This window comes from Ascaphus truei, chromosome 1 (assembly GCF_040206685.1).
Source record: "Ascaphus truei isolate aAscTru1 chromosome 1, aAscTru1.hap1, whole genome shotgun sequence".
Classification (NCBI taxonomy): Eukaryota; Metazoa; Chordata; class Amphibia; order Anura; family Ascaphidae; genus Ascaphus; species Ascaphus truei.
In genome coordinates this window covers 327,438,345-327,463,168 of record NC_134483.1, presented here as the reverse complement: position 1 = coordinate 327,463,168, position 24,824 = coordinate 327,438,345, and the positions used below count along the sequence as shown (strand labels likewise).

The 24,824-nt window shown below is 46.2% G+C and overlaps 1 protein-coding gene across 1 annotated transcript in view; it reads left to right on the top strand.

The window, feature by feature from the left end:
- SCARB2 (scavenger receptor class B member 2) overlaps window positions 1-24,824 on the top strand; it is a 78,216-nt gene that overhangs the window by 29,552 nt on the left and 23,840 nt on the right. The window contains exons 3-6 of the mRNA XM_075606710.1: window positions 6,129-6,276; window positions 7,287-7,478; window positions 12,051-12,142; window positions 15,405-15,524. Of these exons, the coding sequence (XP_075462825.1) occupies window positions 6,129-6,276; window positions 7,287-7,478; window positions 12,051-12,142; window positions 15,405-15,524 (552 nt within the window). The remainder of the gene's footprint in view (window positions 1-6,128; window positions 6,277-7,286; window positions 7,479-12,050; window positions 12,143-15,404; window positions 15,525-24,824) is intronic.

The following is a 24,824-nucleotide window of genomic DNA, read 5'->3' as shown; positions in this document are numbered from 1 at the left end:
GAAGCAGGGGGTTTCCGGAGCTAAAATTAACGGGGTTCAGCTCCAGAAAGCCCCTGCTTCACTCCTGCTATAACAGAGAAGCAGGAGGAGTTCAGCTCAGACGACATGGCAAACAAATAATCTACTATATATTTCTGAGTTCACTGTATGTCTGCGTCCCTAGCGGCAATCTCATTGGTCCCTTGGCCTGCCCGCCCCCGCACCTCTCATTGGCCTGAGGCAGAGTGACGGGCCAAACAAAAATAAATAAAAAAAACACACACACACACACACACACCCTCACTCTCCCCCGTCAGTTGGACCGCAGCTCACCTTCCACACACACACCCCCCTCCTCTCCCGGTGCCCCTCACTCTCTCCCCCCTCCCCACCTCACCCAAATCCCCACGCTCCGCAACATCCCCAGCCGCACCATCACCCTCAAAGTGCGCCGCTCCCGGAGGAAGCGCGGCCCTCCTGCTCAGCAGCAAACTCCAGCCTCCTCCCTCGCGGCGCGGCGCGGGCCTCCTGCTCTCCCCCTCACGTGCGCCGCTCCCGGAGAGGGGAAGCGCGGCCCGGACCTCCTGCTCTCCCCCTCACGTGCGCCGCTCCCGGAGAGGGGAAGCGCGGCCCGGACCTCCTGCTCTCCCCCTCACGTGCGCCGCTACCGGAGAGGGGAAGCGCGGCCCGGGCCTCCTGCTCTCCCCCTCCCGCCTCAGATCCACGTGGGAGCGGCCGGACGAGTGAGTGAGCGGCCTTCACCCCCCTTCACCTCCCCTCACCCCCCTTCACCTCCCCTCACCCCCCTTCACCTCCCCTCCACACCCCCCCCCCCCCGGCGCCGCTACAGTCAGCGGGGGAGCGAGCGCCCGGGACACAGCGGGGGAGCGGCCACAACAAGCTGCCTCCCGCCTCAGATCCACGTGGGAGCGGCCGGACGGCTGAGGGAGCTGCCGGACGGCTGAGGGAGCTGCCGGACGGGTGAGTGAGCGGCCGGACGGGTGACTGAGCGGCCTTCACCTACCCTCACCCCCCCCTCACCTCCCCTCACTCCACTTCCCCTCCCTTCCACCTCCACCTCCCCTCCACCTCCCCTTCACCCCCCCTCCACCTCCCCTTCACCCCCCCTCCACCTCCCCTTCACCCCCCCTCCACCTCCCCTTCACCCCCCCTCCACCTCCCCTCCACCTCCCCTCCACAGCCCCTTCACCTCCCCTTCACCTCCCCTCCACCCCCCCTTCACCTCTCCTCCACCCACCCCCCCTTCACCTCCCCTTCACCTCCCCTCACCACCCCCCCCCCTTCCCCCCTCCTCCCCCCCTTCCCCCCTTCACCTCCCCCGCCACCTCCCCTCCCCCCTCCCCTTCACCTCCCCTCCACCCCCCCTTCACCTCCCCTCCACCCCCACCTTCACCCCCCCTTCACCTTCCCTTCACTCCCCCCTTACAACCTCCCATCACCTCCCCCCTCCTCGCCACCTCCCCCCACCTTCACACCACCTCCCCCCCTTAAGCCACCACCTCCCCCCTTCCCCCCACCTCCCCCCCTTCCCACCACCTCCCCCCCTTCCCACCACCTCCCCCCCTTTCCCACCACCTCCCCCCCTTCCCACCACCTCCCCCCCCCTACACGTACACACACACACATGGAGACGTACACACACACATATGGAGACATACACACACACATATGGAGACATACACACACACGTATACACTCTCACACGTATACACACACAGGTATACACACACATAATGTATACACACACACATGTATACACACACACACACGTATACACACACACACACGTATACACACACACACATGTATACACACACACATGTATACACACACACGTGTATACACACACACATGTACACACACACACACGTGTACACACACACACGTGTATACACACACACACATGTGTATACACACACATGTATACACACATACACACATATACACACACACACACACACGTATACACACACACGTATACACACACACACACACGTGTATACACACACACAAACATGTATACACACAAACATATGTACACACACACAAATGTACACACACACGTACACACACACACACACACACACACACATGTATACACACACAAACATGTATACACACACAAACATGTATACACGTGTATACACACACGTGTATACACACACATGTATACACACACATGTATACACACACACACGTACACATACACACACATGTATACACACACACACACACACACATACAATGTATACACACAAACATGTATACACACACATGTATACACACACACGTACACATACACACACATGTATACACACACACACACACACACACACACACACACACACATACAATGTATACACACACACACACGTATACACACACACACACACACACACACACACTATCCCCAGCATCAGCACACCGGTATCCCATGCCCCCCCAGCACACTGGCATTCTCGGCTCCCCGCCATTCCCAGCCCCCATCAACACCATCAGCACTCACACATCGCCACCTTTGCACCTCCCCCATCGGCACACCCACATCCGCACCCCCACATCAGCACCAAACCCTCCCAAATCAGCACACCGATACAATCACCATAAGTACAGCCACAGCAGCACTACCACCGCACATGGGCCGCGTGGACCACTCCCCACCCAAATGCCACACCCACACCACAAACATCCCGGGCAACGCCGGGGCTCTCAGCTAGTTAAAGTATAAATTAGGATTTGCCCGATCTAGGGGTTACAAAACAAAAGAGATTATATATACACAAATGCAAATAATACACCCCCCCCCCCCCCCGCAAAGCATAATAAATCCTCAAAGAAAAGATACAAGATATAAATAGGCAACATAATAAAAAAAAATATACAAAGTTGTATAAATATATTAGTAAAATATAAATATTAGGTGGTAAATTAATGATAGATGTAAAAAGTGTATGAATAAATACCCCAAATAACACTTGCCAAGGTGAAAACTGCCATACAAACCAATAATGTAAAATAGGGGTATGGAACAAAAACAAAAAAAGGGAAGCCGTACGATAACAACACATTGCCCTGGTAGTAATTTATAGCATGGTTTGTTGCTAAAAGCTACAGGTGGCACCAAAACAAATGACTTGCCTCTTACTCTCTAGACCAACCTTTTTTTGGTTAAGGAAACCTAGAATTAGATTGTGAAATTCTGGGGAACCCCAATCCTCTTCCCCTCAGTCCCTCTTCCCTCCCCCTGCCGGTCCCTCTGTGTTCCCCCTTACACTCTCCCCCTCTTCCCCCCCCCCCCTTTATACCCTCCCCCTCTCGCTTCTCCCCTTACACCCACCTCAAACTCCCTCCTCTCTCTACCCCCTTACACTCTTCACCCTATCTTCCCCTCTTACTGTACACTATCCCCCCTCTCACTCTTCCACCATTACACTCTCCCCTCTCTTTCCCCATTATACTCTCCCCACACAATTCCCCCCTCTCTTGCTCCCTTCCATTCTCCTCCCCTTACACTCTCCCTCCTCTCTCTCTCTCCCCTTACACTCCCCCCTCTCCTCCCCTTACACTCTCTCCCTCTCTCTCCACCCCTTACAGCCTCCCCCCTTTTCTCTTCTCCTTTTACAACCTCCCCCTCTCCCTTCTCTCCTTATTCACCCCCTCTCTCCTCTCCCCTTACACTCTCCCCCCCTTACTCTCTCCCCCTCTCTCTTCTTCCCCCTCACTATTCCCCTCTCTTGCCCCCTTACACTCACCAACTCTCTCTTCTTGCCCCCTTACTATTCCCCCCTTACACTCTTCCCCTCTTTTGCCCCCTTACACCTCCCCCTCTCTCTTCTGACCTTACAACCTCCCTCTCTCTTCTTCCCCCCTCACACTCTCCCCGTCTCTTCCCTTTTACACTCCCCCCCCCTTTCTTCCCCCCTCATATTCTCCACCCCCCCCCTTTCTTCCCAGCTCATACTCTCGCCCCCTTACAACACACATACACAAACTCTGTCAGCCGGATGTTGAACGCGACTTCCGGCACCAACAGGAGCAGGGAGAGGAAGGATCGCAGTGACTGGGCGGCTTCTGCTGCTGAGCTAAGGAGCACCGGGTTCAGTGCTGCGTGGGGTGCCGCCGGGCCTGGGAGAGTTGTCCCAGCCCTCCCCCCCTGGCAGCTGCGGAATCCCGGACTGCTCTAGACCCCAACTTTTACTTTGGCATTTAGCAAAGCAGCTGCATCCTCCTTCAAATGAGCCTATTCTAGTTTTATTTTTATTTTTCTACATTAGAAGTATTCTGAAGCCAGGGTCACGTGTGATGTATGAATAGCCCCAGATAGCATTAACTCAGCCCCCTTTCCAAATCACTCCAAGTCCTATAATATTTCCTTCACTTTATTTGAAAAGCAGCAGTAAATACAGGCACTTGTGGATGGTGTGTAGTTGTGATTTGTAGTTAGAAACAGGTAGAAAGAGATGGCCTTGCCATGGGAGTGTAACTGAGATGGGCGCTGTACTCACTGTCTCCAGGGTGGAAAAGGAAGTGAGGAGCAATTGTCACACTAGAAGTGAGATGGGACAAAACTACTGTCAGCAAAGACAGGGTGGAGGACAGAATAGCCCATTCTGAGAAGAATCTCAGAGGTTTCTGTAGCGTGTGTGTGTGTGTGTGTGTGTGTGTGTGTGTGTGTGTGTGTGTGTGTGTGTGTGTGTGTGTGTGTGTGTGTGTGTGTGTGTGTGTGTCTGAGAGTGTGTGTGTGTGTGTGTGTGTGTGTGAGACAAATACATGCAACTGAACTTAAGAGGCTGACAAGCAGAAGGGTGGTCAAACAGAAATATGATTCTTGTTCCATGACAAGAAGTCAAGCTGACCCTCTTTATTCTGCCTCTGCCAAAGCACAAGCCTTCTCATAATCATTTTTGTCTTTCACTTTTTACACAGGACTGACAGTGACACCGGCCTGGCAAATTAGATTATAATTCTTAGGGGTGTGCTGGAAAGATGGTGGCTCGTATTGAACGGTCTCCCAAATTAACGTGTAAAAAGAGCCGCCGCACCTGTACTTCAGTCCCTGATAATGGGAATATTTTTCCTTGATAAAAAAGGTCCACATTATATGGGACTTGTTTAATGAAGCACTAAATATCCAGTTATAGGGATCTCCATTGTGCTGCTTCTTTTTTTCACGATGATATTTTCTGGACTTTCAGCACCTTGACCTGGTTGATATGTGTGCACCAACTTTCATTGATTGATATGTATTTTGTACAGCAGCTACGGATGGTTGTCCACCCTCAGACAGGCCAGATGCTACTTGCAGTCATACGTAGGAGCCAAACACTATAAGTACGACCTTTCTGACTTGTACCAGTTCCACCTTGTGCCTAGTCCACCATAACTGACTGAAGCCTTCCTAAACCCTGGTATAATGATGCTGGCGAATGCCCTGCTGCTTAGAACAGCACTGGTGATGAGGCGTCACGCGGGCAGGTTATGCATGTTGGCTTCTCCACCCATATTCTGTTGAAGACCATATTCAGAAGCGCTGACATCAGCCACCAATATAAGCACTCAAGCATTTCATGGTCCTGAATAAGGGAAAAATGACGGAAACCCTGAATCATTTCGCCAAAGAGTGTATTTACAGTGTAATCCTTGAACCCACCAGGTATTTCAGTGTGGTACAGTTGTGTAAACAGACAAATGATTAAGGGAGTGTCCCAATCTTTAAACATAAAAGCCCAAAAGCTGCAATGAGACAAAGACCATTTCTCCTTTCCCAATTAAAAAAAAAAAAAAAGCAATCAAATGTATCACTACTATTGCAGTGTATATTTTATGGAAACGATAGTCTGTAGTGGGATTGCATTTGTTATTTTTAGTGTTAGCTTAGTTAGTTTAGTTTAAAATTTAAAAAAACAAAACTATATCAAATGGTGGTAGAAGAACCTTGGTATTTTTTTACTAAAACACCAGCCATGTAGTGTTATTTCATTTTACATATATGAGAATACTCAATCGAGTGATTATCTAAAAATATTTTTCATTTGGCCCAAAAGAGACATTATTGGGTGGTTACAAAAAGCAAAAGTGAATATCAGCGGCATGCAAGCTTACGTTATTTATTTTGTTTTCTTCATTAGGGAGTATCGACCAAGAGAAAATGTTGTGTTTCTTGACAATGGCACTAAAATATCTGCTATCACTCCCAAGACGTACGTGTTTGAACTTGACAAGTCTGTGGGACACCCTGAAGTAGACTTTATCCGAACAGTAAATATTCCTGTTGTGGTAAGCTTATTATACAGTATATCATTACTTTTTAAAGATTGTTTTCTGAAAAAAATATATTCTGTGGCAGCATATTCTGTGGGGAGACTCCCGCTAACCCTTATTGATGAAGGACTTGGATAGTGATTGATATAATGAACTTGGTTCATTGTGGACAATATGATAATGCTATACGTAGTGCCCAGAGTAAGTCAGGGACCTTCTCAAGGCCAGCATCCGGCGTTTCCTGCAAAATGGGCCACAGAGTAGAGAGGCATCCCAAGATATCAAAGCCTACTTGTTTTTTCTGGTCTCCTGTATCTGCGACTTCAACTCCTGGGGGATCACCACCATTGAGTAACTTTGGTTACACCGGAGATTGACCCTATAAGGGGAGAGAAGGGGGGGGGATTGGAAGGAGGAGCGGGGAAGGGGAGATGGGATGGCCCCCCCCCACCCCGTCGGAGACACCCCAGGGGCAAGGCGGCACACGACCATGACCGACCCGGACCCAGGAGCCCAGAGGCAAGGCCTGAAACTCCCCCCCATCCCCCCCATTAGGTCATATTTTTATCATTTATATGTGCATTTGCAGCTTGAATATGTTGATATCTGCAGTGATTTTGCCTAAGTAATGTGTTGATATGATACGTTTGATACAGTTCAGTAAAATAACGGTAGCGTTCAGATTTGTATGCATTGCAGGAACAAGCTGTGGCATTTGCCAACGTCAACAGATAAAATAAAGGCATCATCTTGATTCCTGTTTTCAAAAGAAACATTTCTGAATGTAAATGTATTACAATGCACTTAGAATAGTAATATATCTGATACTTCTATAATAGTCACAGAAAATTATCTGCAATTACTAATTAAGAAACTCAATTTATCTTCATCTTCATCATAACGTGGGTTAAGGCATTTTATGCATTTATTTGCTGGGAGGAAGTAAGAGATGTAGTGACTTCATGTGTTATAATTTGCCATGATAGTTTACACTGTGTTTTCTATGTTTCCCCTCCGGACATCAGACAATACTGGAGATGTCCAAATATTACCCCATACTGAAGCCCATTGTTGATGCTGTACTGAAGACATACAATGAAGGGATGTTTGTTACCCGTTCAGTGCACGAGTTGTTGTGGGGCTACAAGGATGCGCTCCTGTCTGATGCTCATGCTCTATATAGTAACATTAGTGACACATTTGGTCTGTTCTACAAGGTAAGATTACCATTTCTTCTGTAATAGTATTTTGTTGCTGCAACATTCACAAAAAAATTATAATATACATCCAGTGTTTCTACCACTGTGAGAAATCATACATACGCGTTTAATATGTGTGGATGTGTGCAAAAGATCATTGAAATTGAGCGTCGTTTTTGCGCAGTGATGTGTATACAGTAGCATTTTGTCCAAATGAACAGAATACCCCTTAAAACAAAAAGTTTATTCAGGGCCAATCTTAGCCGCTCGCATCTTGACAAAGGTCCCAATAGGATGGATAAAACATTGAAACGGAATAAACGTTTACATTTTTTGAAGTTATCCGTGAGTGGCTGACTACTATAATATTATACAGGTGTGTTGCGTAAACGTTCAGTGAGTTATTCTTTTATTGAATTATAAATACATTTTAAATAGATCTAAAATGACTTTGCTATACTCTCCTGTCCCCTTTGCTGATAGAAACACATTTATCTGAAAAACGAGTTGAGGAGCACTGATCTACAGTAGGTCCTCTATACTGCATTGTTGTACTTACTTAAAAAAGAGAGATACCATTTTGTTGTTAATATATTTCGTTTAAAAAAAAAAAAAAAATACCAGTGTTCCTTTTATCCTAAAAAGGAGGAAAAATAGTAAGGCACTCCATCCTACTCAATCACAGTAATGTATTAAGCCAAAATTATCTGACGTTTCGGCTGCATCTTGTAGCCTTTATAAAGGTGAAGGCTAAATACATTTAGATATAAAACAAACTTTTATATAACCGAAACAATTTACCTTACACCCTTTGCCGCCCCACATGAAAAAGATGCCCCTGGTTTCAACCATGGAAACGGGAGACATTGTGGAAGGCACACATTTCCCGCTCCCATGGCAACAGAAACTCAAGCAGGGACCCACTGACGCTCCCTGGACATAACCATGGAAACGGGGGACAACACGGAATAAGAGTGTCTCCCATGGCAACCGGAGCATCAACAGGGCAGGCAGGGACCCCCAGGTGCAAAAGAAAATGTGGCATCCTAATAATTAAAGAGAATACACCCATAAACTATTAAAAGGACCACTGTATAAGGATACTTACAGACATTATGGTCATTTAAAGCTACATGCCAAGTACAGTAACAGAGAGAAATCCAAAAAAACATACTTCTAAAACTAACATCAATTTAAAATGAAATTAGTATCCAAAATGAAAGTGAACATAAAATCAAATTGCCACACAAAGCTGTTAAGTAGAGAAAATAACACTCCAGTGTGCTTTCTTGCTGTCATCAAATCCCAATTCTGCATAATTAAAAGAAACATACTAAAAAAACATTTAAAACATTAAATGTGCATAATTGTCATGTGAGACCAGGTTATTTACACCTTTTTACCGGGATCATTCATTGAGCAAAACAAGGTAGAGAAATAAATTGTAATTTATTCGGCATAAATTCGCTTACACACAATGAAACACAAAATACAGATGAAAATACACACTTTGAGGCTGGGGTTGAATAACAGACATTCCTAGGTGCCGGGAACTCTATGGGAGAGTTTTACCCTGACCGGGACTTAGCCCGGAATCTCCTGGAACCCAAATCGGCATAAAATTCCATACGCCACCACTACGCTCTCTTCTGAGAACGTGGTCCCTCCTGACCACGAGTTAGTCCAAATCTCCTGGAACACAAATCGGCATAAAATCCCAGCCACGACCGCTACGTTCGATTCTGAGAATCGGCGCAAAATGCTGGACTTGGTCTCTGACGGGCAGGCTTTTCAGGCTTGAAATTGAAGCCGGTTGCTTTGCTATTACAAACAGAGCATCTTTGAAAAGCCTGCCTGCGCGCTTTCGGCTCTGACTCAAGGGGAACACACAATCTGTGTGGCTCAGGGCTTCTTATAGTATTCTCTGCTTCATTCATAAAATAGAAGCAGAGCGGACAGCCAATCAGTGCGTGGGAACTTTCCCAAGCAGCCAATCAGAGTCGAGCCGGCTAGAAAAGCCGGGTCAGTGGGAAATTTAAAACAGCTAAGGGGCATGCCAAGCCCGCCACATACCCCCCCTCCCCCCAGCCATCCCAATGTTACCCGCTGGGCAGGCTCCACCAGGTTTGGCAGAACAAGTGGCATCCCGGAGGACTGCCATTGATCTCCGGACCTAGTACTCCACCTTTTCCCGCTGACCAAATGCTGTTCACACCTCTGGGTATCCTCTGTCTGCTTTGAACTCCGATGTCCAGCAGACTTACCGGCGCCTATGGGTTTACACGGGCTGGCTGTTTGGACATTGGTTCCGAATGTTTCAACACATTACACTGCATTAAAGTATATTTTAATACACTCTGAGTCTTGGTGTACAGGGAACAGAAAAGGAAAAATGTTGTCTCTTTATTTCTGTCTGCCTTATATTCCCCACACACTTTCCCTGTGACTCAGTTTGGACTCTGAGTCCCCCCAACTTTATATACGGTTGGGGCACCCACAAACCCTATACTGGTTGTGGGTCACCTTGGCACTAGCTGGGGTACCCCCCTTAACCTAGGGATTCCCTCAGTTACAGGAATACACATTCATCCCTGTGCCTCATTCTCCTTTCTGGGCTGTGCTGAAGCAGGGTACCCTAGTGGTGAGTCGTGCTTGCGTTTTCAAGGGGAGGTATTACCGGAACAATGTGCCTACATGTATCCAAGAATCAGGCATGATTCCCGGGTACACTTATTGGGGAACCGGCAACTCCGGTACCCAACCTCCTAGGCACATTCTGACAACGGTTCCTCCACAAAACCCCCCTTGAAACTCATACCCTAGCTATCCCTGCTTGATTGCATGCCCGGAAAGGGGAAAATGCAAAAAATGGTTTTATTACACAGAGTATAATGCAGTAATACAATGTTACTGGGCCCAAGAGCTAACTCTCTTGGACCCTTATACACGGAGCAGGGGTAACCAAAATGTGCTTGACCTTTATTATAGATCCTGGTTACCCCCTCCTGTCACAATAATAATTTAGCATTTATATTTATCTGGATCTTTCTGGGAAAGAAAAATGATAGCCAGTAATGTTTACATAGCTAGGCCCCTTCCCATAATCTATAATCTATCACTCTCCTCTTGCAAGCATCCTGCTCCCTCCATTCTACAGTACTGTATCTCATCCAGGGCGAGCCCTCTATTCAGGCCTAACCCGTACGCACCGAGGCCAATATCTATTCACATAATCCGATTTGCATCAATCCTCCACGTTGCACCAATCAGTCCAAACAGCTCTACCCCTTCACCTCCCATAGGCCGCGCACACATTATAAATTGTGTTCACCGAAAATTACATTCAGAAAAAGAAGCAATTGATTCTTTCATCTAACCTGATGTTTGTGGGAGTGTCCCAATTGAAGCTCGTGAGCAAATAACCTAAACAATGGAGACTGCTTTCCTTACGTTTCTGTTCTTAAGTGAATTGAGTAGTTGGCTGTCCCATGTTTGTATATTCACTAGATTGTTGTAGATACTGTAGCTGCTGTCCTGAAAGTGAACTCAATGCAAACTTCATTTCACGTGGTAGCAGCCATAGACCTACAGTAGTAATCACAGCTAGCTTTCTTGCCAACAGTCCTCCTTGACCCATCCCCACAGTGTGATACAAGCCTGTTACTTGTAGGTACTGTAGAATAGCCCCAGTTATCTTAAGGTTTATGAGATAACATTGTTAGACTCATGTATTTAGAGAGGAAGCACTTTAGTTAGGGATCATGATATTGCTGAGAGGAAAAATACAGACAACTACAGTATGTCCACAATTGTAATCTTTGCCTCTTCTCATTCCATTCACCTTTTGTTTGAGCTAATCTTCTCCTTGCATCATGTCACAGAACGATTGCTGTGTTGGCCCATTTTCTTGAATGTAATCTCCTTTATATATATATTTAAAGGTATATATTTTTATTTTGCGGAGGTGTAGTCCTCCATCAGCAAATGAGTAATTCATAAATTGTACATTATTTTATTAGTAAAGTACAAACTCAAACAGGGAAACATGACTTAAAATGTTTTTCTTTTGAAAACTAATAATTTTAAGCTTTCCTGGCTTGGAATCCAAAAGCAACAATTCCCTCCACAAACATTGGCCTTTCTTGAAATCCTTTTTTAAAAAAAAAAATGTTTCCCTCCATGAAATTAGTCCGGGGTGGTCAATTTCAGTCCTCAAGAGCCACCAACAGGTCAGGTTTTAAGGATACCCTTCCTTCAGTGCAGGTGATGCAGTCATTGACTGAGCCACCTGCACTGAAGCAGGGATAGCCTTAAAACCTGACCTGGTGGTGGCTCTTGAGGACTGGAGTTGGCCACCCCTAAACTGGAGCATGTGTGACTTCTACTTGATATGGTTGACAATGAGACAGATGACGTATCCATATGACCATCCTCCCCTGTAGCATCTTTATCAACGCATTATGTAAACATAAAAGCACTCCCATGACCATGCCAAACTGACACACATTTAGGAACGTATGCTTTCTCGTGAAGGTATTTTAGAAAGGCATGACTAAATTCTAGTAATTCCCCTTCATCTTTATATTGTAGATGAATGCAACGGCCGACGGTGAATACGTGTTTATGAGTGGGTCAGAGGATTACATGGAATTTACACAGGTTGTGGAGTGGAGGGGAAGAAAGTAAGAGTCATGCGTTTATCTCCTGTATAGTTGTTAGATGGTTCATGCAATTGAGTAAATGGAAAGGCAGAAATTAGTTTTTGTTTTTTTTTGCTTTCATGACAAAGAGTTATGAGTGCATACAGAGAGGTGAGAGCATGTTTTATATCACAGTGTTAGGAGCACATTTAATATTGCTTCTGCAATGTGGTCTAAAGCAAACATCAAATTGGTTGCTATATTTGAAACACGGAGTACTTACCCTCAAAGAAATATCAATAGGCCCCTTTGGCAAATCTTGCATTTGAACAGTTAGCCAATGAACCAGTTCATGAATATGCTGCCATGTATAGCAGCAAAAAGGGCCAATAACTGGAGGCATACTGTCCCTCCTGGTTTGTAGCACAGGAGGTTAAAGGGTAAAGAGCTGATGCCACACAGGAACATAACCTTTCAAAGGTTTGTAAGTAGAACCGTATGGTTTTGCTCTTAGCCTAGCAACAAAAAAAGAAAGTAGGCTACAAAACCTATACATTGAGAAGTTATTGAGCATACTTTGACCTACAATGAAAATAAAGGAAAGCAAAGGATGCACTGCACCTGGAAGGTTGTTAGGAAAAAATATAGGGCAAACTCCAAAATAAAACCGAGGGTATTTATTCCATAGACTCACATATGGGTGTATAACAGCCGCACCAACGCGTTTCGTCCCGCGTTTCATTACAAATATGTATGTGTGCACACACGGTATTTGAGCATCGCTCTATCCATTCTTACTTTGACCTACAAAATGTCTGATGGAATAAAACTATTAAACATAAAAGCCCACTTAACACTGAGCTACATCCGCAGATAATGCACCTGTCATGCACATCACTTCATGCATGCGCCCAAATTAGTGCTTAGAGCTTTAGTCGTCCTGTGATGCCAGACCTAGTAAATCCCCCATGCTGCATCCATCAATCGGAGTACTCATCCGCCACCATTTATCAAATAGGCCTTTTTTGGGACATCCTCCATATACAGTGCTCCCAAGAGCATAAACACAGGACATTTGGTTACCAATATTTCAGTTTCTTCTGTTCCCATGCAAGGCAACGTATATTCTCCTCTCTCATGGTTAGAATGTATTATGTTGCGTGCTCCTTGAAGTAGCAGGAGCTTTTGCGTTAGTTTCTTTTGCTTGTCTGTATTTTCTCCAGTTCTTATTACGTGGTAACTCAAGGCAAACTCTTACATATTATATCAAAATGTTACCCTTCGTTAAAGCTGGAAAGAAGGGATTGATACCATTATTGTTCACGCTTCAGCACACAGTCGCCCTAAAAGATTATTTATACCATTTCACAGGAGTACACTAGTTAATGGCTATCAAAGTGTCAGTGAGAAGTATTATGTAAAGCAGGCCATAATATAGAAATGATACCTTGCCATAGTTCAAATTCTAGGGGTGTATACATCAGCAATTGAACTAAAATTAGATTTCTTGGGCTGGTCACTTTTTATTGGTCAATGTTTAGATATATTCAGATATTTTATTTGAACCCAATGCAGTAATGTGGGAAAGAGAGGTAAAAGAGAGAATATGAGGACAGTAGTGGAGAGTTGACTTAGGTTCATTCCATAAGACTACAGTAAATACAAATCTGTCGTCTAAATTTAACATAGGTTGAACTTGATGGACATTTGTCTTTTTTTTTCAACCTCATCTACTAGATAACTATGTAGCTTCCAGTGCCAGAAAACACCATATGGCCCATTCGGTGGATGGTGTCTTCCTAAGCACGGCCTTGTAAATATGAGCCTAATCAGGAAAAAGGTTGGCATTGGGTTGCGGCCTGGAAACTTAGGTTAGCAGCTGGAAGGTTTCAACATTTTAGAACCATATAAACATGAGGTTTAGTAGGCAAAAGTTTTGATGGTGCTGGCGAAAAAAGGAATTCCCCATCCTCTTCCGAAATCTGAGGTAGTGAAATAGCCTCCAGAAATATGACACAATTGTTGACTAAATTAGGGGTGTGCAAAGTGGGGAGCGCGCCCCCCAGAGGGGCGGGAGAATTTCTGGGAGGTGGGGGGGGGGGGGGCGCGGGGCTACAGAGGTCCCGTGCTCTTCCCCAAGGCAGTTAAATTAAATGCCAGGGAATTGCGCAAGGCCTCTGCAGCTTCTCTTAACTGGTCTTCGACGACACGTCGCCATGGTAACCCGGCATCAAAGGACGCAGCGGGGTCAGGTGACGTCACGTCTCCATGGCAATGTGATGTCACATGACCTTGTGACGTCATTTGACGCTGGAGGGGGAGGGGGGCGGGAGCCAAGACATGAGCAGGCATGGAGGCGTGGGATCAAAACTTTGTGCACCCCTGGATTAGAGCATGGGAGGTATGTGCTTTAGAGAGCACTACTTTTTCCTTGCGACAAGACACTCTAAGTTTAAGGATATCTGGTTTGCTTTCTTATCTTATTTGGAAATACATAACAATCATAACGAGACCAGATGATGCAGGGAGTTATAGTATATAGATTATAAAAATAAAAAGATATCAGATATCAAGATAGTGTCTTTTATGTTGTGGCAATAACTAGTGTTCTTACAAAATTCTTAGATAATATATGAGCTATGATATGGGGGGGTTATGGGAGGGTTAAGGTACACTGGTTATTAATGCATTTAGTTTTTTTCATGCTAGATTGATATTATATGGATTATTTGACAGTATAGTATTTAGTGGTTTAAATATTTTATATATATATATATATATATATATATATATATATATATATATATATATATATATATATATATATATTGATACATATACATCATTCTACTATGTATGTTTAATTATTGTATTTATATTGTTTCTTATTATTGAAAAAAGATTTAAAAGGAAATTCCTAAGGGCTAAGGAGTTACAGTATATGGGTTTAACAAGAGGTAGGAGTAGAGACATTAGGATTCACTGCTGTAACAACAGAGACAGTTGTTCTACACTGGATCTCATATCAGATTTGCAAGAAGGGCTACAATATTTGGACTTTTCTACACTGTTAAAGACTTGCAATTTTATCTATAGGGAAGATAATGTGGAAACGGCTCCTGGCATTCATTAACATCAGAGGCAGTCCAAATACTGTGTGTTTCTGTCCACCTTTTATTTGCAATTCATTTTGTATCTTGAATGTTGCCCCACCGTTTTATTACTAAATGAGGATCTTCCGTTCGATATCCTGAGTAATAGACTAGATGATGTATGTTCATTCCCTTCCACTTCCATTGTGCAGCACTCTAGACTGGTGGACATCAGATTCCTGCAATATGATTAACGGAACAGACGGAACGTCTTTTCACCCATTGATAAACAAAGATGACACTATTTACATGTTTTCTTCAGACCTATGCAGGTAAGGAGCAAGTCACTTATTGAAGTTTAATAGCCTTTGAAGTGGGTGAGGGATGTACATAAAAATTGGAATTAAAACTGAAATTCAGCCACTGAGCTTTAGGAGCAATTTTGTTTTAAAATATAAAAATAATAAAAAGCTATTAGTGGGTCAGCGGTATTGCTTTAATATCTCTCTCTCTCTCTCTCTCTCTCTCTCTCTCTCTCTCTCTCTCTCTCTCTCTCTCTCTCTCTCTGTCTCTGTCTCTCTCTCCTCGCCCCGGGCGAGTGGATTTAACATCGTGGCGAGCTCCTATTGGCCCAAGCAGCACACGTTTGGTTCTAGGTGGCGAGTAGATATTTTTGTGATTTGTCATACAATATATATTTATATATATATTGCAGAAAATTGCTGTGTTAGTCCAGTTGTGATAGTGCAGAATATTTATGTCATAGGACAAGCTTTCGAGAGTTATCCTCTCTTCTTCAGGTCGGCAATACTGATATACAAAGGATTCAATGGCTAAAACAGTGTAGTGCAGTGGTTCCCAAACTTTTTCGGTTCAAGGCTCCCTAAGGTGACCAGGATTTTTCCACGGCGCCCAAAGTGAAAACAAAGTTGTATATACATACCTAACAGTTGGAGTGCGCATTTGGTATGTCTCTCACACAGACACTCTCGCGCTACAAGACCAAAGCTTTGTGACCAAAGTTGCTACATTGGGGAAACCAGCCAAAAACTACAAGAAAGAATGAATATGCACAGACACTCTATACTCCATCACAAAGAAGGAAGATACTGCTCACCTGTGGGACATCACTTCTCACAACCAGATCATTCCATAAATGATCTAAAAATCAAAATCCTCAATGGAATGTTTAAACGCACTCAAGAACGGAAAATATTTGAACTCAGAATGATAAGACTCTTTGACACCAAAACCAAAGGACTTAATGTGGACATGGGTTTTCTCACACCCTATCAAAATTGCTTGTAATTATCCTGCTTGCCTCTATTCTTATCCACACTTTCTCTCTCCCCCCCAGTATCCCTCCCCCTCCCCACCTTTCTTTGACACTGTCCCCTGGCTTCAAACACATTTAACACCCTACCTTATCTACAGTAAATATCTGTTTTTTTTTTCTTTTCCTCTCTCTACACTGTTTTAGCCATAGAATCCTTTGTATATCAGTATTGCTTGACCTGAAGAAGAGGATAACTCTCGAAAGCTTGTCCTATGACATAAATTGTTAGTCCAATAAAAAAGGTATCACCTAATACTGAAGAACTCATTTATTCAGTTGTACGTTACCGTTCCAAGGATTGGTAAACAAGAGACAGCACTCAATGTTGAAAATCAAAGTGTATTAGTGAAAGCAAAAATACATCCAGAAACCCAACGTTTCGGTCCTACAGAATGGGACCTTCCTCAGGGTGACTATTTGGTCTATAGTTCAATGTTTGTGTGCACCCAGCATCTATTTGTTTGTATAGATGTATAAATATATATATACAGGCATACACCGGTTTAAGGACACTCACTTTAAGTACACTCGCGAGTAAGGACATATCACCCAATAGGCAAACGACAGCTCACGCATGCGCCTGTCAGCACGTCCTGAACAGCAATACCGGCTCCCTACCTGTACTGAAGCTGTGCGCAAGCGGGGAGACTATAGAGCCTGTTACAAATGCGTTATTTACATCAGTTATGCACGTATCTGACGATTGCAGTACAGTACATGCATCAATAAATGGAAAAAAAGTAGTGCTTCACTTTAAGTACATTTTCGCTTTACATACATGCTCCGTTCCCATTGCGTATGTTAATGCGGGGTATTCCTGTATATATATATATATATATATATATATATATATATATATATATATATATATATATATATATATATATATATATATATATATGTATATATATATATATGTGTGTGTGTATGTATGTATTGTGGCAGGACGGCCTCACGGCGGGGTCAGTAAGACGCTAGACATGATGGGAAACTTTCAACTATAGTGGTTTATTAGCCACAACCAAAATAAAGTACGGTTGCACTGTCCCTTTAAGAAACTACTTTCTTGAAAATTAAAGCCTGTTCCCTTTAGGGAAACTAACTCACTTCTTGAGCCCTTACTAACAAGACAGCCAGCTTATCTGGTCATGCCCAAAACATGCTACACAAAGGTTTACCGATACGTATAAGAATAAAGTCTTATCTGTATAGCAGCTCCAGCAGCAAACAGGAACACGGTTCCGGGGAGCAGGCTTTGTCCAGCCTCGCAGCAATCTGTATCTTTATCTTTACCCTGGGTTGGGGTCCCAGCAGCAGAGCTCCTCGCAGGACTGCGGGACCAGATAAACAGCAACGGCTTCCCAGCCAGGAGAGTTCTCTCCACCTTCCTGTGGAAAAACAAGCTCACCTTGTGTGAGCAACTTCCTGCTTTTTAAAGCACTTGTTTCACTGATCGTTCAGCCCCTGTTTAATTAGGCTGCAGGTGTGCTTCTTTCTGTCTGAGGAGATTAACACTCTGTGAACTGGCTGCAGCGTCTCTCCATTCACTATTCCAGCCTACTGAGTTAGTGACTCTGTCACAGTATGTGTATATATATATATATACAGTGGTTGACAAATCACCAAAAAATCTACTCGCCACACAAAAAAATCTACTCGCCACCTAGTACCAAACGTGTGCTGCTTGGGCCAATATTTACTCGCCCGGGGGTTAAATCCACTCGCCCGGGGTGAGCAAATGTATAGGTTTGTCGAACACTGTATATATATATGTGTGTGTGTGTGTGTGTGTGTGTGTGTGTGTGTGTGTGTGTGTGTGTGTGTGTGTGTATATATATATGTGCAGTGCTTGACAAATCACCCAAAAATCTACTCGCCGAACCAAAAAATCTACTCGCCACCTAGTCCTGCCCCTAGTCCCACCCCCAACCCCGCCTCTAGTCCCGCCCCCAGCCACGCATTTTAAAAAAAGCCATAAATTGAATAAATTCCTAGTAAGAACATTCGTTTTTGATATTAGTTTATTTATTGTATTACATTATACTACAATTAGTCCTTGGTGTGTGTGTGTGTATAAATGTCAAATCTAGAAAAAAAAAGCCAGATGTGGATGACTAGTTTCCTGCACCCCTTAACTAGTGTCTGGATGCCCCCGCTTCACAATATTTAAAGCAGCAATCCCGTCTGGGATCTTACCTGATCCGCAGACCCTCAAAGTCCAGGTACCCTCATTCCCGCAATGTTATACATTGGAGGGGAGGTGTTCGTTACCTGTCTTCTGGGTTAGGGGGGGTTCGATGTCTTCCGTGTGAAGCTTGAGTCAGATCTGGAAGTAAGCAGTATAGGTTATTTCAGTGTAGTATAGTGCAGTTAAGATATCCAGATCCAGAGTGTGAGAGTGTGTGGGGGAGAGAGAGAGAGTGTGTGGGGGAGAGAGAGAGTGTGTGGGGGAGAGAGAGAGAGAGAGAGTGTGGGAGAGAGAGAGAGTGTGGGAGAGAGAGAGAGAGAGTGGGAGAGAGAGAGAGAGTGGGAGAGAGAGAGAGAGAGTGGGAGAGAGAGAGAGAGAGAGTGGGAGAGAGAGAGAGAGAGTGGGAGAGAGAGAGAGTGGGAGAGAGAGAGAGTGGGAGAGAGAGAGAGTGGGAGAGAGAGAGAGTGGGAGAGAGAGAGAGTGGGAGAGAGAGAGAGTGGGAGAGAGAGAGAGTGGGAGAGAGAGAGAGTGGGAGAGAGAGTGGGAGAGAGAGTGGGAGAGAGAGTGGGAGAGAGAGAGGGAGAGAGAGAGAGAGAGAGAGAGTGGGAGAGAGAGAGAGTGGGAGAGAGAGAGAGTGGGAGAGAGAGAGAGTGGGAGAGAGAGAGAGAGTGGGAGAGAGAGAGAGAGTGGGAGAGAGAGAGAGAGTGGGAGAGAGAGAGAGTGGGAGAGAGAGAGAGTGGGAGAGAGAGAGAGAGAGAGAGTGAGAGTGTGGGAGAGAGAGAGAGAGAGAGAGAGAGAGAGAGAGTGGGAGAGAGAGAGAGAGAGAGAGAGTGGGAGAGAGAGAGAGAGGGAGAGAGAGAGAGTGGGAGAGAGAGAGAGAGAGAGAGTGGGAGAGAGAGAGAGTGGGAGAGAGAGAGAGTGGGAGAGAGAGAGAGTGGGAGAGAGAGAGAGTGGGAGAGAGAGAGAGAGAGTGGGAGAGAGGGAGAGAGAGAGAGAGAGAGAGAGAGAGTGGGAGAGAGAGAGAGAGAGAGAGAGTGGGAGAGAGAGTGGGAGAGAGAGAGAGGGAGAGAGAGAGAGTGGGAGAGACAGAGAGAGAGTGGGAGAGACAGAGAGAGAGTGGGAGAGACAGAGAGAGAGTGGGAGAGACAGAGAGAGAGTGGGAGAGAGAGAGTGGGAGAGAGACAGAGAGAGACAGATAAAGAGACGTCAAGGCGCCGTGACGTTGACGCTGCTCCGCGCTGATTGGATGTTTTCAGCCGACAGTGCTCTGAAAAACAGCTGAAAAACAGCTTGGCTGTCGGCTGAAAACTCCAGCGCCTCAGCACGCCTGCGGACGCTCGCGTGAGCCCCCTCATTGAGTATGCAGGGGCTCAGCGCGGCCTGTCCTTCTATGGACTCCGCCAGAGAGACAGATAGAGAGAGACAGATAAAGAGAGACACACAGAAAAAGAGAGACACACAGAAAAAGAGAGACACACAGAAAAAGAGAGACACACAGAAAAAGAGAGACACACAGAAAAAGAGAGACACACAGAAAAAGAGAGACACACAGAAAAAGAGAGACACACAGAAAAAGAGAGACACACAGAAAAAGAGAGACACACAAAAATGAGAGACACACAAAAATGAGAGACACACAAAAATGAGAGACACACAAAGAGAGACACAGAACACACACAGAGAGAATGAGAGACAAAGACAGAGAGAGGGCGAGGGCGACACAGGGAGAGGGCGACAGGGAGAAGGCGAGGGCGACACAGGGAGAGGGTGACACTCACAGACACACACTCACTCTCACTCACTCAGACACTCACAGACACGCAGACACTCACGCAGAGACACACTCACGCAGAAGACTCACAGACACACACTCAGAGACACTCACTCACACACACACACACAGACACACACACAGGCACACTGACAGACACACAGGCACACTGACAGACACACAGGCACACTCACAGACACACAGGCACACTCACAGGCACACAGGCACACTCACAGACACACAGGCACACTGACAGACACACAGGCACACTGACAGACACACAGGCACACTCACAGACACACAGGCACACTGACAGACACACACACACACAGGCACACTGACAGGCACACTCACAGACACACAGGCACACTGACAGGCACACTCACAGACACACAGGCACACTGACAGACACACACACACACAGGCACACTGACAGGCACACTCACAGACACACAGGCACACTCACAGGCACACTGACAGACACACAGGCACACTGACAGACACACAGGCACACTGACAGACACACAGGCACACTGACAGACACACAGGCACACTGACAGACACACAGGCACACTCACAGACACACAGGCACACACACAGGCACACTGACAGACACACACACACACAGGCACACGGACAGGCACACTCACAGACACACTCACAGACACACAGGCACACTGACAGACACACAGGCACACTGACAGACACACAGGCACACTGACAGACACACAGGCACACTGACAGGCACACTGACAGACACACAGGCACACAGGCACACTGACAGACACACAGGCACACTGACAGACACACAGGCACACAGGCACACTGACAGACACACAGGCACACTCACAGACACACAGGCACACTGACAGACACACACACACACACACAGGCACACTCACAGGCACACTCACAGACACACAGGCACACTCACAGACACACAGGCACACTGACAGACACACAGGCACACTGACAGGCACACAGGCACACTGACAGACACACAGGCACACTGACAGACACACAGGCACACACACAGGCACACTGACAGACACACACACACACAGGCACACGGACAGGCACACTCACAGACACACAGGCACACTCACAGACACACAGGCACACTGACAGACACACAGGCACACTGACAGACACACAGGCACACTGACAGACACACAGGCACACTGACAGACACACAGGCACACAGGCACACTGACAGGCACACAGGCACACTGACAGACACACAGGCACACTCACAGACACACAGGCAAACTGACAGACACACACACACACACAGGCACACTCACAGACACACAGGCACACTCACAGACACACAGGCACACTGACAGACACACAGGCACACTGACAGGCACACAGGCACACTGACAGACACACAGGCACACTGACAGACACACAGACACACAGGCACACTGACAGACACACAGGCACACAGGCACACTCACAGACACACAGGCACACTGACAGACACACAGACACACACACACACAGGCACACTGACAGGCACACTCACAGACACACAGGCACACTCACAGGCACACTCACAGACACACAGGCACACTGACAGACACACAGGCACACTGACAGACACACAGGCACACTGACAGACACACAGGCACACTGACAGACACACAGGCACACTCACAGGCACACTCACAGACACACAGGCACACTCACAGGCACACAGGCACACTCACAGGCACACAGGCACACTCACACACTCACAGACACTCAGTCTGTCACTCACACACTCACCGGGTCACACGTGGCAGCAGTGGGGTCTCCGCACGGCAGTGGGCCCTCTCCAAGACATGGGACACACAGCGCAGCGTGGGCCTCAGCAGCAGCAGCAGCAGGTCCCCCCAGGCCCCCCCCCCCCAGAAGCGGCCGACGCCGCAGCACGCTCCCCGGACACCCCCGGGCAGCAAGCGAGGATCGGGGGCATGTGATTAGGGGGAGATCATGGGCAGGAGGCGGACTGGCGCAGGAGGCGCGCACGGGGGAAGCTGGGTTGGCACTTCCCCCTCCGTCCCACGTGGGGAGCGGAGGGTGCGGGGGGGCTGGATCGCGCGCTTGTTTTGGGCTTCCCCCTCCGTCCCACGTGGGGACGGAGGGGGGAGGGTGTGGGGGCTGGATCGCGCGCGGCGCTTGTTTTGGGCTTCCCCCTCCGTCCCACTTGGGGAGCAGAGGGGGGGGGGGCTGGGTTGCGCGCGGGGCTTGGTTTGGGCTTCCCCCTCCGTCCCACGTGGGGAGCAGAGGGGGGGGGGGCTGGGTTGTGCGCGGGGCTTGGTTTGGGCTTCCCCCTCCGTCCCACGTGGGGAGTGGGGGGGGGGGGGAGGGATGCGGGGGATTCTGGGTTGCTGGGGGGAACAGGCAGCGCAAATGGCAGGACACTCTGCTTGCCCTGTGCACGCGCGCCGGGACCACGGGATTTGCCGCCATTTTTTTAAACTTTTTTTTTAACCCAATCAGGGAGGGGGATTATTTATTTATTTATTTAAAAAAAAAAAAAAAAAAATTGGCAGGAGCAGGGGATTCATTGAGCTGCAGCACGGGTCGCCAGCTGCCTAAATCCACTCGCAACGGGCGACAGGTTTGTCATTTGTTTGACATTATTTGTCGAGCACTGTATATGTGTATGTATATATATGTATGTATAAAACAAAAAGAAAACAGGTGCACTCTTAGTGTGTTAAATATCAAAAATAATTTTATCTGACTGGAAAAGAAAAAATGCGCACTCATAAACAGAGCTAGAATAAAAGCATGTATGACTTATACTCAATTGCCAAGCTGCTGCATGGGTCCAAACGGAAGCCCTTTCAGATGTTGAGATGCCTCCTTGACGGCATGCGGTAGTCCAATGGTAGTGCCTTGGTATTCTGTGTACCGGATTACGTGAACACCATGTGTCCCACAAGAAATCTTCCTCCGGCTGCACACACACCTCCCTGCATTTCTTCCGGTTCGCACATCAAACCGCAGCGTGGCTCCGTGGAGATAACCCTCCCACCACAACCTGGAAACAATTGGCTCTGACTCTCTATTGGAGCGTGTGTATATGTATAAAGGCATACCCCACTATACGGACCTTCACTTTACGGACACTCGCGAGTACCGACATATTTACGATAGCACCATTCCCCTGTGTCCGTACACTCGCTTCGCAAGTACGGACACTTATTCAGCCCTGCAGACCGCCGTAGTGGTGTGACTCGCTTATTTCCCTCTCCCAATTGGAAAACGGCAGCACACGCATGCTCCTGTGAGTAGGACACAGGCACGTCCTGAACAGCAATTCCGGCTCCCTACCTCTACCGAAGTGAAAAAAGGGAGTGCTTCACTTTGAGTACATTTTCGCTTTACATACATGCTTTGGACCCATTGCGTACGTTAATGCCGGGTATGCCTGTATAACGTGCGTATATAATGTTCATATTATAAGTGCATAGAAGTGCAGGAGACTGGAAGGGCAATGATCCTGTATTATTTACTCAACAATTTACATCAACTTGGCAATTCAACTGACTGCCTTGAAACCCTTTAAACTCCACTAAAGTACAGTACACAGCCTTGTCTTTTTTCATACACTCTTCTGATGATGAACCTGCTACTTAGAGGTACTTCATGTCTGATGTAAATGTTACTCTCTCTATTCACTGCAAACTTCCCTCTCCTGGCCCACACCCAATGTACACATACACCCTGGACTACTCAAACGTCTTGCATTATCTACGGAATGTTCGTGGTGAGCTCTGAAAACCAGGAAACCTAGAACCACTCCTTCTAATGGCACATTAGACATCACAACTGCACGTTGTAAACCATTACTAAAATGTCTATGTATACATTTACTCTCTTTTGCAGTAGATATTGAGCTTAACCCAGGCCCTCCCTTCTCAACTCTGACCCATACCCTGATAATTCTCCCTTTAAATTCCAAAACGGGTTATTTGTTGCCCATAATAATATTCAAAGCATGCTGCCCAAACAGGATGAACTAAGGGCAATGGTGCCTTTTGCATAAACCTGAAGTCATAATTCTCCCGAAACATGGTTAACTCCTAAAATACTTGATGCATCTATCTCCATTCAGGGATACTCAATTTCTAGGAAATATAGGTCAAATATAGTGTTTTATTTTATATTGAAGACTTCTTACAATTGATGCTGCTAAATTGCCCCCCAAGGCCAACATCTCTTGAAATCCTAGTTAGTAAATTTGTGTAATGACACAAGTCATTACATTTAACCAACTAATTTACTAATCTACATGGACAAATCTAAAATCTGTCAATCATTCCTTGCTAGACTGAATTCTA